Source organism: Colias philodice, chromosome 28, assembly GCF_061535455.1.
Source record: "Colias philodice isolate Cphi_HAF_F1 chromosome 28, ilColPhil1 Martin Lab GWU primary, whole genome shotgun sequence".
Classification (NCBI taxonomy): domain Eukaryota; kingdom Metazoa; phylum Arthropoda; class Insecta; order Lepidoptera; family Pieridae; genus Colias; species Colias philodice.
The window spans coordinates 3,073,379-3,088,398 of NC_143113.1; the positions used below are offsets into that span (position 1 = coordinate 3,073,379).

The following is a 15,020-nucleotide window of genomic DNA, read 5'->3' on the forward strand; positions in this document are numbered from 1 at the left end:
GTTCATACTGAAATCTTCAGTGTATTAGATATAAGCTTCTTGGTATCTTTGAATCTTGCCAAAGAAGTTTCACTTCTGACACCTGTGCTCTGCACACACTCTTTTTTACCATCAACATTTATAACACATATTTATAGCAGAAGATAAAATATACTATTATCAAACTTTAGATTTAAAACAACAGGAGATATATTTTTTAGTATGTAATATTGATATTTATAGAAACTACTACAAATACATATTTTAATCCGAGCTTTAGCAGAATTGGTCAATGTTTTAATAGCAAAAAAAACATATTTCCGGTTTAAATAAATCAAAAGTTACAGGTAACACTATTCGATTAGTAATTTTCTTAATTTCTAACAAAGCATTACTATTTTGTATCTGTATCTTACTTTCACAGACTAATAAATGCACACTTATAATTTTACATTTTTGCAACACCATAGAATCATAGGCCACACAATAAATTTCAACACATTCTTATAACCTAATATTCGATAATTTTAACACCGAATTTTATCAACCAAAAAATAATACTGCCAAATCAAAAATACACTTTTTTTTTAATTTCTACGTAAGAAAGCACAGACCATATAAATATCTAAATGTCATTTATTATGTCAAAATCACTCGTAAAGTTAGTCCAATATAAAAATTAAATCAAACGATTTCATTTTTCGTATCTATCCTTCATAATTAATATAAAAATAGCTGTAGAAAATTGAAAAATACAATCTGCCGATAAATTTCAATGAAAAATATAGTATCTTTTTCCACTAAGTTATAAAAATAAACTTACTGTGTTATCCAACTCAAAAATATCATATTATGTATAAATAATACATTTTTCATCTTAATAAAATATATAAAGATATTTAAAGGCACTTTCTTCTTTTTTGTTTATGGTAAAGGCACCTTCTCAAATGTATGTATTTAATAATAAATAATAAACTATAATAAATGGCACACATTATAAAAGAGTTAATCTTCATATATTTATTGTGTTTGATTTTACGCGAGTATTATACAGGGTGCCTTGTACACTCACCGGCACGGAATCTTGGCCACTTACAAATTTGCCGATAAAAAAAGTTTGAAGTGTTTTTCACGATTTTTTTGTATGCAGATATGTTAACATATTATTTGTTTAATTTTATGGTAAGAAATCATTAAGTTTGAGAATAATCTTTTACCACTTTTTAAGAGTTACTCGAAATATGTGATTTGTGCGGTTAAGCCGAAGTTACGAATTGTTCGTTTTAAACTTTTTTCGATATCGTTTATGCCGTTTTAAGATATTGTTATTGTTGTACTGTAGTCAATGATCATAACAAACAATAAAAAATGCCGTTAACATCTGAACAACCTGCTCAGGCCATCACAATGTTAGACCAATGACTGCCGCAACATAAAGTACCTAATGTACAGTACGTACCACGTTCAGCGATGCACTGTGCATGGAGAAGATACCAAGAGACTGGCAGCTACACGTGCAGACCAGAAAATGAAGGCGTGCGGTGCACATCAGCTCGAGAAGACCCGTTTAATGTTCAAGAGATACTCAGAAATGGTTTTCTGACAGTTTTTGAGATACGCCACCGGCTCTAAAACACCAGGATAATAAATGTGAGTGAGCAATCGGTGAGAAGACTAATGAAGGAAGTTAATTTGAAGGTTTGCAGACCAGCATACCGTCCAGAACTCCTCAGACAACACAGAGAAGCACGTCTTCGTTTTGCACGAGAACATGAAAACTGGACCCACAGCCAGTGCGCTCGAGAAGTGTTCACAGATGACTGCTAAGGCACTTTACGAGCTTCTGATAGCCAAGAGTCAGTATAGAGGAGACGAGAAGAGAGGTTTTCACCCATCACCACACATCAAACTGCGATTTTTCATGGAGGGTCAATAATGGTATGGGGAGGTATAAGTTCCGATGCTCGCACGGAGTTAGTTATCGTAGATAATGGCTTAAATTTGATCAGGTACATCGAGGAAATTCTCCAGAAACATGTTCGGCCCTATTACAGGTTTACCAGTGAAGAAAATTTGCTACTAATACACTATAACGCACGTCCGCGTGTCGTACGATGCGTATAAGAGTACCTTCAAGGGGTTATTATGGAAAAATTGGAGTGGCCAGCTCGTAGCCCGCATCTTAATCCAATAGAACACATATGGGACATGCTTAAAAAAAACATAAAGTTCGATTCCAACCCAGCACCAATGTTAGATGAGCTTAGAAATACAGCTGGGGCCGTTTGGTACACTATAGCTCAAGTGGACATCAAAAATGTCTTCTAGAGTATGCCAGACTGGATGCAAACAGTGTTTAAGGCAAGAGAAGGAAACACCCTATATTAAAAAGTTCAATTTTTTTGTATGGTAACGTTCTTTCTAATTTTTGTGCATTTTTTAAGAAATCATTTAAATTTCACAGGAAAAGCGTAAATTCTTGTTTAATTCTTATCTACGCGGTAGTACTTCTTATAAACTTCCAATTATTACTAAAAGTTAGTAAAAACATTAAAGTAACTAGTTTTGATTAAATTTTTATTAAATTTTGTAGTATAAAATAAATAATGTTATTTTACGCAAAAATTTCCAGTGGCCAAGATTCCGTGCCGGTGAGTGTATTTCCCAAAAAATTGGCAAATTGTAAAAATAGTTAAAATCTACATATATACCTAAAAATGAAACCCATTTCACGTTGTCACGGCATCAGTGTGAACGGCTGAACCAATTTCGATAATTCTTTTTTTATTATATATATTCCTTGAAGTACGATAATGATACGGGATGGTTCTTATGTAGAGAAAACGTAAATATGTACCACGGGCGAAGCCGGGGCGGACCGGTAGTGTTAAATAATTCTGAATCTAATAAGTTTTGGCTAGGTAATGCATACGTTTTTTACTCCAAATGAGCTATACTTTCACCCCGGCCTCAGCCCCCGGAATCACAGACAAAATAGAAAATCTATTGTGTCGTGGCCCGATCGGGCCGCTCGGTGGTCAAGGGGTTACAACTGTTACACCTATAACCACGTATAATATTAAGTCACCCTGTATAATATTAAGTTACTTTTTACGGAGTTTAAACTAATAAAAAATGAGTAATCCCGTTTTTTATCAAATAGGTTTAAAATTCCACGTCAAGATAGATAATGCAATGAGTAAATCACGTTTAAAATCCGTAAAAAACTTCGTATATATAATGAAAATTGTATTTATTTATTATTTAAATACATATAAGGCGGATTATCACTGTTACTGCTTTCTTTTTTGTTTCTATCGGGAATCAAAAGACTGAGACAATAAACCTACTTACTTCAATAAAATCTTATATACTTAAAAATGTTGTGTGGTTTTATAAAACCACGGTAAAAGTGAAACTTTTTCGAACGATTCCGAACACTGCTTTATACCTACTCGGCAGCCGACCGTCACGCGACATGCGCTACACAGACCAAAAAGTTTGAGACAATGTAATAAAAGTTTCACTTTAATAATTATATATAGAGAAAATATTATATAAATTAGTATCTTATATTTTAAAGTTCACTGACATAAAACATGAGTATTATCATATATGTATCTTAAATATTTAGTACAAAACTATTATATTTGTAAATTCACAAAAATATTAAAAATGGAAGCCTATTTCAGTCTATTTCATTATTTAATAATATCTGTATCTATTCATAAACACTGTAACTGTATAATATGTTATTGTGATGAAAAAAATTGTAATATACAGGGTGCCCCACTGTTGGTATACTAAGCTCAAAGGAGGTTATAGTTTTGCATACGCTGAGTTCGTAAAAAATACTTATAAAATTCCAGACGCATTTTTTTTCAAATAGATGAATTCTTAAAACTCTATGTATACACCCATAACAAGCAATCCGTCCATCTTTGCCACCCGCACGTGAGCTATCATTTAAGATTATGTTTTCATAGACAAAATGCTTACAGTAGCGAAGCGGTATATGCCGGCTGAGCGAAGCTAGAGAAGATAACATGGATTTTAAGGAAAAAATTAGCAAAAAATTTATGACGTAATTTTGTTGTTTAAGTATTTTTTACGTGATCAGTGTATGCAAAACTACAAGTCCCTTCGCGCTTAGTAAACCAATAGTGGGACACCCTGTATGTACTGTCTATAACTTTGATACAAACTAGTTTTATTTAATTTCAATAATTTCCCCTCTTACAGTTTATAAATACACAAATATAATGCATTATACAGGAAAAACTAAAAGAAAATTAAGGGGAATCAGAATAATTTCCTCCAATCTGTGTGATTTAAGGATTAAAATTCTCAACTCATTTTCAACGAGATTCTACATATAATTCATTTTCAGACTTAAAATCTCGAAATGCAGGCCATATTTTATATTTAATCTCATGGACACTTAAAAAATAGTAAACACTAATCAGATCCAAGTAATTAAAATTGTAAAAAAATCAGTCCACAAAAAATTATACCAATCGATACCAAATCATCACTACATAGTTTAAAACAAAGTCGCTTTCCTCCATCTATGTATAAAATTACGTTACAGATTTTGATAGGGTTATTTTTAAAGACAGGAGGATGGTTTTAATATAACTAGCAGTCCGCACGCGGCTCCACCCGCTTTGTCTAAAACTGAATAAATTGTATACTAAAACCTTCCTCTTAAATCACTCTATTTAAAAATTCCGCATCAAAACCGTTGCATAGTTTTAAAGATTACAGCATACATACGGACAGAAAAAGCGACTTTGTTTTATAGTATGTAGTGATTTGTTAAGTTTTACACAGTCTGAAAGCTTATTTTCTTCATTCCTATTTTTTATTTATGTTTCATATAAAAAGCCCCTTTTGTATCAAAAACACAGCATTTTAAACAAAAAAACATACCACTTATTTTCAATTTTCTTACATCTACGCAAGGCATATAAGTTGTTTCCCTTCGTCCATTTGGAATTGTACCTTATCAGAGTTGGCTGCTTTATCCGCTGTTTTTGAGAGAGCACTCGCCAAGAATACGAGGGCCACACCCATTGATGTGACGTAAAGGGCCCAACCTGAAAAACAAGAAATTTTATTTTCAATTTCAAAAATATCTTTTAATTGAGTAATTAATGATTTCCACATCAGAATATACAACTAAGTCCTCATAACCTCAAAAACGATTGCTTTAATGTTCATTCCGTTTTCATAATAATATGATACAGGTGCAAAGATTTCTACAATTAAAAATCAAAATTGAGAAAAAAGAGAGAATATGTGTGCTGAGACATTTGTTTTATCATCACTACAGGTCTATTTTAGGTCTGGCAATTAAGAAAGGTCTGAAGAGTGTTCTTTAGACCTTTCTTACTTGCCAGACCTGTTTCTAAAACCTGTTTTCGCTATAGAATGTTAATTAAATAAACATAAAGTCTGGTAAATTACTCCGACAAAGCAGAGGAGCATATTTTGTTTGGGTACATTTCAAGTATGGCAACATTTGACCATTTTTTATAGATAAAATTTTTGTTTCAATTCTAGTCTGCTGTCAAGCTGTACATTTATAACTATGTACTCAATGATTAGTTCAAAAAACGTAATAATATGGTTGTAAGTAATAGTGTTCGATATCAATTAGGATAGAAATATTTGATTAGAATATTTTCAAAGAATTAGTCAATCAATTAAATGTTTACTCACTCATTAAATTCTTGTCTCATAATTTAATTTGAGCTGTGTATAAACAATTTTAGACAATTTGCAATCATCAAAATACATATATTATTAAATTTACAACATTGAGGTATTATTATAGAGAGGACATAACACACACGACGATACACTTTGTATTTTTCATACATGCCTCTTATTACTTATAAATTAAAACCAATCAATGTAACAAATAAATATTCTTTATCTTATTAAAAAAATATGAATAAAATTATCAATTAAAACCAATCAATGTAACAAAAAAAAATGGTTTGAGACGATTGACTCTAACTCGTGTTACAAATAGTTTGGTAGCTATGCCCTCTCTAGTACTTAGTACAGGGTAACTCAATGATTTACAACTGCTTTGGAAAGCATTCTAGAGAGAAGTTCTATACTGTAATGAATAGAACTTGCTTAAACTATAATATTTTATTTTAAACACGGTTTTATTAGCTTCACCTGACTCAATTTTGACCCATTTGAACAAACAGACTCAATTTAAATATTGTTCAATTATCAAGGATCAGTGACAATATAATAATTTATTGTTACAATAGAATTTTTTAAACTATATTTATTTAACGGAATGGCGAAAGACGCGGCTTCTAATCCCGCAGTTTAAAATAATTGTTCCTATTATTTTAAACTATATTTATTTAAGTCACTTACCAATTGAACAATCTCCAGGTATATACGGTTCAGAATATTCTCCACACAGTCGCTTCACGCGAGGAGCACCCCAGCCCCACGGATAGAGTAACAGCCCTAGGACTCCAAATAGACCTGGAATTGTTTTAAATGCTCTATTGCTGGATTTCATAAAGTAAATCAAATAAAACTGTTTATTTACAAGCTAGGTTATTCATGAAATGGCTGATTTAATCAGTTATCTGTGACATATCACTACATAGTATAAAACAAAGTCGCTTTCTCTGTTCCTATGTCCATATGTATGCTTGAATCTTTTTAATAGAACGCGGTTTTTTTAATAGAACGAGTGATTCAAGAGGAAGGTTTTTGAAGGTTTTAGATTAGTAATATAAGATAAATATTTCATAACTAGTTTATTTTTAGTCTGTATTTTTCTATTAAGAATCTATGAATTTGTTCTGTAGATCTATGATCATCTATGGTAGATTACTGTGTGTTTTGGTTGTAAAACTAATGGACGATTGTATTTTTTCACCGGTATATGGATAATAAACAAAATTGGGCTGATTTGACGTTTTTATTTACACCATCCCCACATATATATAACAAGATTCTTGTAATCTATTACCTCTAAACATAATTAACTAAATTAAATGTTTGGATTGAATAATTTCCAACTTTATACCGGGTGTAATCGTTAAGTGTGCACAGGCGATTATTCCGTAAATATAATGGCAGTGTTTAATGTACAATTTTTAGATATTTTTCGTTATATTTTAAAAAAGTTTTTATTGTCATTTTACTCATTAGGTTAAGTACTTTCGATATCAGTTTAAAGTTTTTTGATACCTGTAATAGTTACGAAATAATCGCCTGTGCACAATTAACGATTACGTACCCTGTATACTGTTTAACAAATTTCATCAAGTCACTATCCCAAAAGGTACATCTTTGTGTTTACAATGTTACAGTAACAATTACACATCTATATATACATATAAAAATGAGACCCGTTTTCCGTTGTCACGGCATCACGCGTGGAGGGGTGGACCGATTTAAATAATTCTTTTTAGGGTTCCGTACCTCAAAAGGAAAAAAACGGAACCCTTATAGGATCACTTTGTTGTCCGTCTGTCCGTCTGTCCGTCCGTCCGTCCGTCCGTCTGTCAAGACCCTTTTTCTCAGGTACGCGTGGAGGTATGAGGCTGAAATTTATATCAATTACTCAGGTATACTGTCCCTTAAAGCTGTAAAAAAATCAAACTTCTAAGCCAACGCAATCAAAAGATACAGCCGTTTATGCCGCAAATTTTCGACACTTGCAAGGGAATCAAAACCTACAGGGTGCTTCCCGTGAACTCAGAATCTTGAAATTTGGTACGAAGCAACGTCTTATAGCATAGATAAAGGAAAAATTACGAAAACCATAAATTTTTAGTTACATCACATAATATATTTTTTTTTAATAATTTTAAACTTACTACCCATTTCCTCATAAACGCGTAGAGGTATTAAATTGAAATTCATACCAAATACTCAGGTCTATAATACCTTTAAGCTGTAACAAAATCAAACTTCTATGTCAACGCAATCAAAAGAAACAAGGTTTGTACGGAACCCTCGGTGCGCGAGTCCGACTCGCACTTGGCCGGTTTTTTTTATTATATTCCTTGAAGTACGATGATGGTTCTTACGTAGATAAAACGTAAATTGTACCACGGGCGAAGCCGGGGCGGACCGCTAGTATTATAATAAATTACCTCCAAGAGCCTGTGTAGCCCCTGCCAGTGATATAACACTCTTCTTAAACACAGATTGGACGCAACATGCAAGCACACCGGCTATCACTGTGGAAAATTGTGTAGCGGAACCTGCAAAACATTTGGAGACACTATGCTAAACATAAATATATTTTAGGTACACAAGATTTAATAGTGTGTCTGACTGTATTGATAGGCTCCTAAACTACTGGGCCAATTAAAAAAAATATTTTATCAGCAACAAGCTTCTAGCTATGATAACTTTAGAATACCTGTGTGGCTTTCTTTTAACTACTCTGAGTAACATGTTTGAGATAATATTATATAAAATATTGTTTCTTTCTTTTATATCATTTATCACAAAATAACTAATACATTTGTAATAAACTTAAAAACTAGTATCTTCTGAAGACAATTTAAGCTTTTCAATAAATATCGCTAGGTACTTCAAGAAAACGGGTTGGCTTTAGTTAACTGCCGCACGAATTTGTTGGAAATATTTATATTTTTAGTTAGCTAGGTAATGTAAGATTGTAATTCCAAAATATTATCGTTAGGAAACTTGTAGTTTTTTAGTTATTAATTTTTAAAGTTAATAATTTTTTGTGCGAAAAAGTGCATTTATCCGTTTTGTTGTGCAAAAAAAGCGGACCAAGACGTTCCAATTTCCATTTCACTGTACTGTGACTTTACGCTGCGGCCGGCAAGTGCCAAAAGCGACTTTAGGGCGATTCCTACTCAAACAAAAAAAAAATCTACGTAGGTAGGTTAAAAAACTATTAAACTTTTATTTTTAATATCCAAATAGGTAGCGAGGAGCGAAGCGACGAGCGTGTTAGGTTAACTTTTGAACTGCCGCACGAGCCGAGCGAGCGAAGCGAGCGTGCCGCGGCAGCGGCCGGCGAGTGCCAGAAGCGACTTTAGGGCGATTCCCACTCAAACAAAAAAGACGTGTGGCACTCGGGGACTGCCGCGGCAAAGCTATTGCATAGCATGCCTTCAAGCCACACCTCCGTGCCCGTCGGAGTGGGGAGCGTGAGGTTTTTCGTTACGCAATTTCTGGATTCGGTCCCCGCGCTCAAGGCCCGCGATAGAAGCTGTGCAATAGCTTAAAAAAAAATCTACGTAGGTTAAAAAAATAGGTAGCGAGGAGCGAAGCGACGAGCGTGTTAGGTTAACATTTGAACTGCCGCACGAGCCGAGCGAGCGAAGCGAGCGTGCCGCGGCAGCGGCCGGCGAGTGCCAGAAGCGACTTTAGGGCGATTCCCACTCAAATAAAAAAAACTACGTAGGTTTTCACAACTTGTTTGTATTTTATTTATGTATCGTAAAATATGTTACTATCGTCTAATGTTTAGTTAAAATGATTTTACACCAATTCCATACATTTTGAGGTTAGAATAGGAAAATTGAATTTTCTCCAAAACTATTGGTTTCCTAACGTTCCCCTTTTGGTGGGAGGGTCCCCCCCTCCTCCCCCCCATCCCCCCCCCCACAAAAAACCTATAATACGTGCGGCAGTTCTCTAAAGAAACCCCAAGAAAACTTACATAGAGACAAGAAAAACATAGCTGCCTTCCACGGTGTTGGATATACATTGGAATCTGTTGCCAGACCATAAAATGAGAATGGAGCACAGTTGTTTGGGTCATGCGCCATACGAATACATCTGAAAAAAAAAAGAAATGAATTTAAAAATAGAACTTTTATTTATAGTGCATTTAAATCAAATAGTCACGAATATCTTGTATTGAAGTCCCAGGATGAAAGTTATACATTAATAATAATCTTATTATCATGAATTGATTTAATAAGGATGTAGGACGGGAAGTAGTTTCAAATAGGGCACTACACTACGTAATAAAATAGCATAAAATGCACTTACCGATTGTATATCCCTACGCTAGGAACATAGAAGCTTGTTATGTTGTTTTCATTCACCACAATAGGCTGACCCATTAACCACTTGGGCGTCATAATACCGGTTAAAATTAGCATAAATGCAACCAAACTTAAAAGTAGCCATGCTAAGCTGCGGCCGGTTATAATCACATAACACATTGTTTATTTATTATTATTATACTTAGATTTGGGACAGCGACTCTAATATTAATATATGCATTAGCTATAAGTGAATTTTTTTATAAATTATCTGGTTGCACTTGCAAATTGCAATGCACGGATTAGTTTCAAAACATCAGCTGTCAAATCTGTCATAATAACAATCAACAATAGCCCCGCTTTTTTAGCTATGTGTCAGCCAGAAGGCCAGACTATATTTTCTGTAAAATTAATTAATTAATTATTAAAAGATTCAAATACAAAATAAATATTCTCAGTCTCTATAAATATAAAAAAAATGACTATAATACTTTCATTCATTTTTCATAATCTTTATAATATTATACGTTTATCACATCGATTGAAAAAATATCTAAAAAAGTAAAGAACGATTAATATTTATTTCAAATAAAAATAACTTTTGCGTTACCAATTAAATTAATAATTAAAAAAATATATAAACAAAATGTATTTTATGAATAAGGTCATTATTAAAAACTGAATGCAGCCATAAAATGTACTCGTCAATAGCGCCACCTATCGTTGATAGGCATAATCAATATATTCTTCTCTCAACATTGGCATATTCTTGCTCTTTCATGTATTTTTCTTTTCATTTGTGGTGATTTGACTACGTGAAATGGTTTAACTGAAACAAGGCCTATTTATTACCATTTCACAGTAATGCAAATTTATTCTTCACAAGAAGATATTGCAACATAACGTAGAGTAATCTAAATAAATTACTTTTGTACTTGGTGTTATATCCTAAAGTGAAATGTGGTCGATGACAGTGTAAAACGGGTGCTTGATACGTAAGTATAATCTAAACAAATTGAGATTTACGTGTAATATACATGCAGGCAGTAGCTTTGGAGTCGTATTTTATTCTGTTGTATTATATCAAACTGACAATTGACAGAAGGTAAATTCAGGTGATGCACAAGTCTACAGTGTATCTACAGAAAAAGTTGAGAGATCGAAATCTGTTGATAAAATATGAAATTGTTTTATTAAATCGTACGCTGTCAGTGTATATTTTGTGTTCAAAACAGTGCCATAAAGAGTGATCTATCTTTATACAATAGAGGTATGTCTAGACGGGTAAGGAATAAAAAAAAACATGTTTTGATTTGCCCTTGTTGATTGCAAAATCTCTTCCTTTGTCGAATGTTATACACTTTTACTTTTTCAACGTTCATTGTTCGTGATACTGACGTTATTTTCCCGCTAGTTTGCAATTATTTTTTCGCGGGTAGATAGAATATGTTAGGTGTGTGATTCGAGTATTTGACTGTCGCAGAATTAACTTTCTTGCGTAGTTGTTAACAATATGGTAATATGACACAGTTTACGCTTGAGTGAAGACTTTAACTGTTGTTTGATGAGTAACAAATGCAGTTATACCTGATTGCTATCTTGACGAGTTTTTTCACTTGCATCCAGTGGTATTATGCCTTTTATTTGGAAATCGATATTTCTTATGTAAGTAATGTGAATGTATGAAAATATCAAACTATACTTTAGTGTCACAATCTTTAATAAATTAATGTTCCATTTCCTACTTTTTTTATAATGATAATGTAACTATGAAAGTTTTCTCTTTAAAAATATAATGTACCTATTAAATACCTGAGTATAATATATTCCTTTGTATATGTTTTCTTTTTTATCTGAGTAGCGGATAATTATAGATTTGTATCTGTTATCAGTCAGATAATGTCTTTGTCTTTTGCAAACACTGAGATGGCATAGTTTTTTTGTAATACATACATAAATACATAATAACATACAAATCAAAATATATCTTGTGCTTATTAAATAATATAACTGACCTTATTTCAAAGAATTTCATGTCCCTTCAATGTCAATTTAGTAAATAGATAGAATATTAAGTAGTAAGTTGCAATTAGGAAGTTCAATGATTGCTCTTCATGGGGTATCCCTAGTTTAATTATAAGAAAGTAGCTGTGCCCTGCGGTTTTACCCGCAGTGCTCCGCTCCTGTTGGTTTTAGCATGATGATATTATATTATAGGCTATGTTATATCATCATGCTAAGAGGAAGAAGAGCCTTGCTCGATAAATGGGCTATCTAACACCAAAATTATTTTTCAAAACGAACCTGTAGTTCCTGAGATTAGCATGTTCAAACAAACAAACTCTTTAGCTTTATAATATTAGTATAGATTACAAAAGTTAAGAATCTAAATAATAATGAATCATCAAGTTTGTTGGTAAGCGCAAAACTTGATAACGGCTGAACCAATTTCCATGATTATTTCTTTATATTCCTTGAAGTATGAGGTTAGTTGTTACGGAGAGAAATCATGTACCATGGGTGAAGACAGAGCGGACCGCTAGTAAATATTATAGAAGTGATCTTAGTGCAAGTTTGAATCAATGCATAGGTAGTCACTGTAACCTCAATTTATTAATTTTTGTTTAAAGTTTTGATAGTAATCATAGTCATGAAATAGTGTAAGGGTCACATGTCTTTTAAATACTTGATACTAGCGATCCGCCCCGGCTTTGCCCGTGGTAAATATTTCGCATTAAAAGGTAGCCTATGTTCTTTGATCTTTCTCAGGGTCTAAAGATTGTCTGTGCCAAATTTCATCAAAATCGGTTGAGAGGTTTATGCGTGAATAATTACAAACCTTTCCTCTTTATAATATTATTATAGATAGTATAGAAGTATAGATATAGATTTAAATTTTAAAGATGTAACATTTGTAATGCTAAAATGATGTAATACATTGATAATTGATATTCCTTGTAGTTTTTGAGTTGAATTGTAAGAAACACAAATTGATAACAATATTATAGAGCTATCTATCTCTTTATAATACAGCTTAGTCTAGATAAATAAATCCATCCATCTCAAAAAGACTGCAACGCATCTGCAGAACCCTCTGTAGATGAATATGATTGTTGGACAAGCTAACGATCAGGCGCTCCACAAGCTCATTCTATTATATAATATAATTATTATATAAAAAGCCTTCCAGCCCTTCAAGAGTGGTTTTCTAGAGTTGGGAGACATAAATAAAAGTTAGTTCCCCAAAATTATTTATTTATTTATATTTAAGGAGAACACAGCTACAACTACAACTACAGCTAATTTTAAATATTCTTAAAAAATAGGTACCCATATCATGTCAAAATTATAACCATCTTCTGTGTCATGAGCAAAAAAATTGTAAGCGTGAATTTCAACAATATAATCAATCTATAGTTATTACTTATTACTAATACCTTTAGAAGCATAGTTCAAAACCTGAGTGAGCTATATCAATATAGATGCTTTATAGGTCTTCATTGTTTGGGTAATATAATGGGTTCATATAATGAAGCCTAGTAACTTACAGATTATGTATACAGATTAACTAGTTTATGATATCTATATAAAACTTTTCCTTAGTGCATTCAGTCAAAATTATATATAAATACATCACTACATAGTTTAAAACAAAGTCGCTTTCTCTGTCCTTATGTCCCTATGTATGCTTAAATCTTGAAATCTACGCAACGGATTGTGATGCGGTTTTGTTTAATAGATAGAGTGATTCAAGAGGAAGGTTTTAGTATATAATTTATTAGGTTTTTGACAAAGCAGGCAAAACCGCGCGTGGAAAGCTAGTGTAATATATTATATGTATCAAACAACAGTTATTAATATATTCCACTAGCGGTCCGCCCCGGCTTCGCCCGTGGTACATAATATTTACGTTTTCTCTACATAAGAACCATCCTCGTACTTCAAGGAATATAATAAAAAAAAGAATTATCGAAATCGGTTCAGCCCATAGAAATCTAAATAACAAGACACATAGAAGTGCTGTAATGTCATAATTCGTATGAAAACCGCTGTCGCCAAAATCAACACATTCAAACCGAAAGCTAAACAGTACACACAAGTAAACTATGCCTTTTATTGGACAGCTTGATTTTAGTGAAAACTAACTTATCTATTAAATTAAACTTTTGAATATGTATCCTAACGCACGAATTTACGGTTTATTTTAGAATAACATCCCTAAGTATATGAGACTTTTTGCTCCAATACGAACAAACGTGATAATAAGAATGGTCGACTGTGTCATTCATTGTTATTTCGATTACTATGGTGACACTCGTAATACTTGTAAATATTCTATAATTTTAAGGAAAAACGGCATTATTTCTAAAAAAAAATATTTTCCGATGAAATATTATTCCTTTATAAGTATAATTACAACTTGTGGAAGAATTTCCGCAATGGGAATTGCTGAAACACACCATGTATACACTCATACGTCTCCAGAGCAACTGAACAGTGACGAATGCACTGGTGATGTGCAAATCACCTGAGTGGCGACAAGGTCACGCACGCTTACGACTTCTAGTGTCTTGTTATTTAGATTTCTATGGTTCAGCCGTTCTCGAGTTATGCGCTTACCAACACATTTTGCGATTCATTTTTATATATAAGATTACTCGAATTACTACATTTTCTAAGATATTAGATAATGCTCTCTGGTGCAATTAATTTCTAGTCCATAAGTGGAAGCATTTGTGCTTATTTTTCTATTTGACATTATTATACATACAGTAACATTATAGTAACCGCCTCAATGGTACAACAGTTAACACATGAGTGTAAAAGTGATAGGTCCTGGGTTCAATTACTGGTCACGAAAAAGAAAAACAAGTCTCAGTCTTGTAGGACACTTGTCTACTTGTCCCTTGAAAATTGATAAATGAAACAGATATATGCATAATGCATCTGCCTCTTACCCCACTAGGTGACATGGGACTTCACTTACTTAACATTATAATGGGGAAAGGAATT

General features: G+C 32.8%; 2 protein-coding genes across 6 annotated transcripts in view; one reads left to right on the forward strand and one right to left on the reverse strand.

Moving 5' to 3' along the window:
- Nucleotides 1-2,132: 2,132 nt before the first annotated feature.
- On the reverse strand, nt 2,133-10,319 carry LOC149476248 (LHFPL tetraspan subfamily member 2a protein). 2 transcript variants are annotated; one of them, XR_016317893.1, is made up of 6 exons: nt 10,012-10,319; nt 9,677-9,795; nt 8,127-8,237; nt 6,385-6,498; nt 3,041-5,078; nt 2,133-2,948 (listed from the first exon to the last, which is right to left on the reverse strand). XR_016317893.1 is itself a non-coding variant. In XM_089712431.1 (5 exons), the coding sequence occupies exons 1-5, from the start codon at nt 10,185-10,187 to the stop codon at nt 4,936-4,938; spliced, it is 663 nt and encodes a 220-aa protein (XP_089568557.1). In that variant the 5' UTR covers nt 10,188-10,319; the 3' UTR covers nt 2,942-4,935. The 2 variants fall into 2 exon arrangements, 1 of the variants encoding a protein (XP_089568557.1); XM_089712431.1 differs by having other exon boundaries at nt 2,942-5,078.
- A 436-nt stretch (nt 10,320-10,755) lies between these two features.
- Cul1 (cullin 1) overlaps nt 10,756-15,020 on the forward strand; it is a 65,418-nt gene continuing 61,153 nt past the window's right edge. The window contains exon 1 of one of the 4 annotated variants that reach the window (XM_089712174.1): nt 10,756-11,002. The gene's annotated coding sequence lies outside the window, so the exon portion shown is untranslated. Of the gene's footprint in view, nt 11,003-11,101; nt 11,292-11,505; nt 11,673-15,020 lie in introns of those variants that run through there. The other 3 variants (XM_089712175.1, XM_089712173.1, XM_089712176.1) reach the window with 3 other exon arrangements.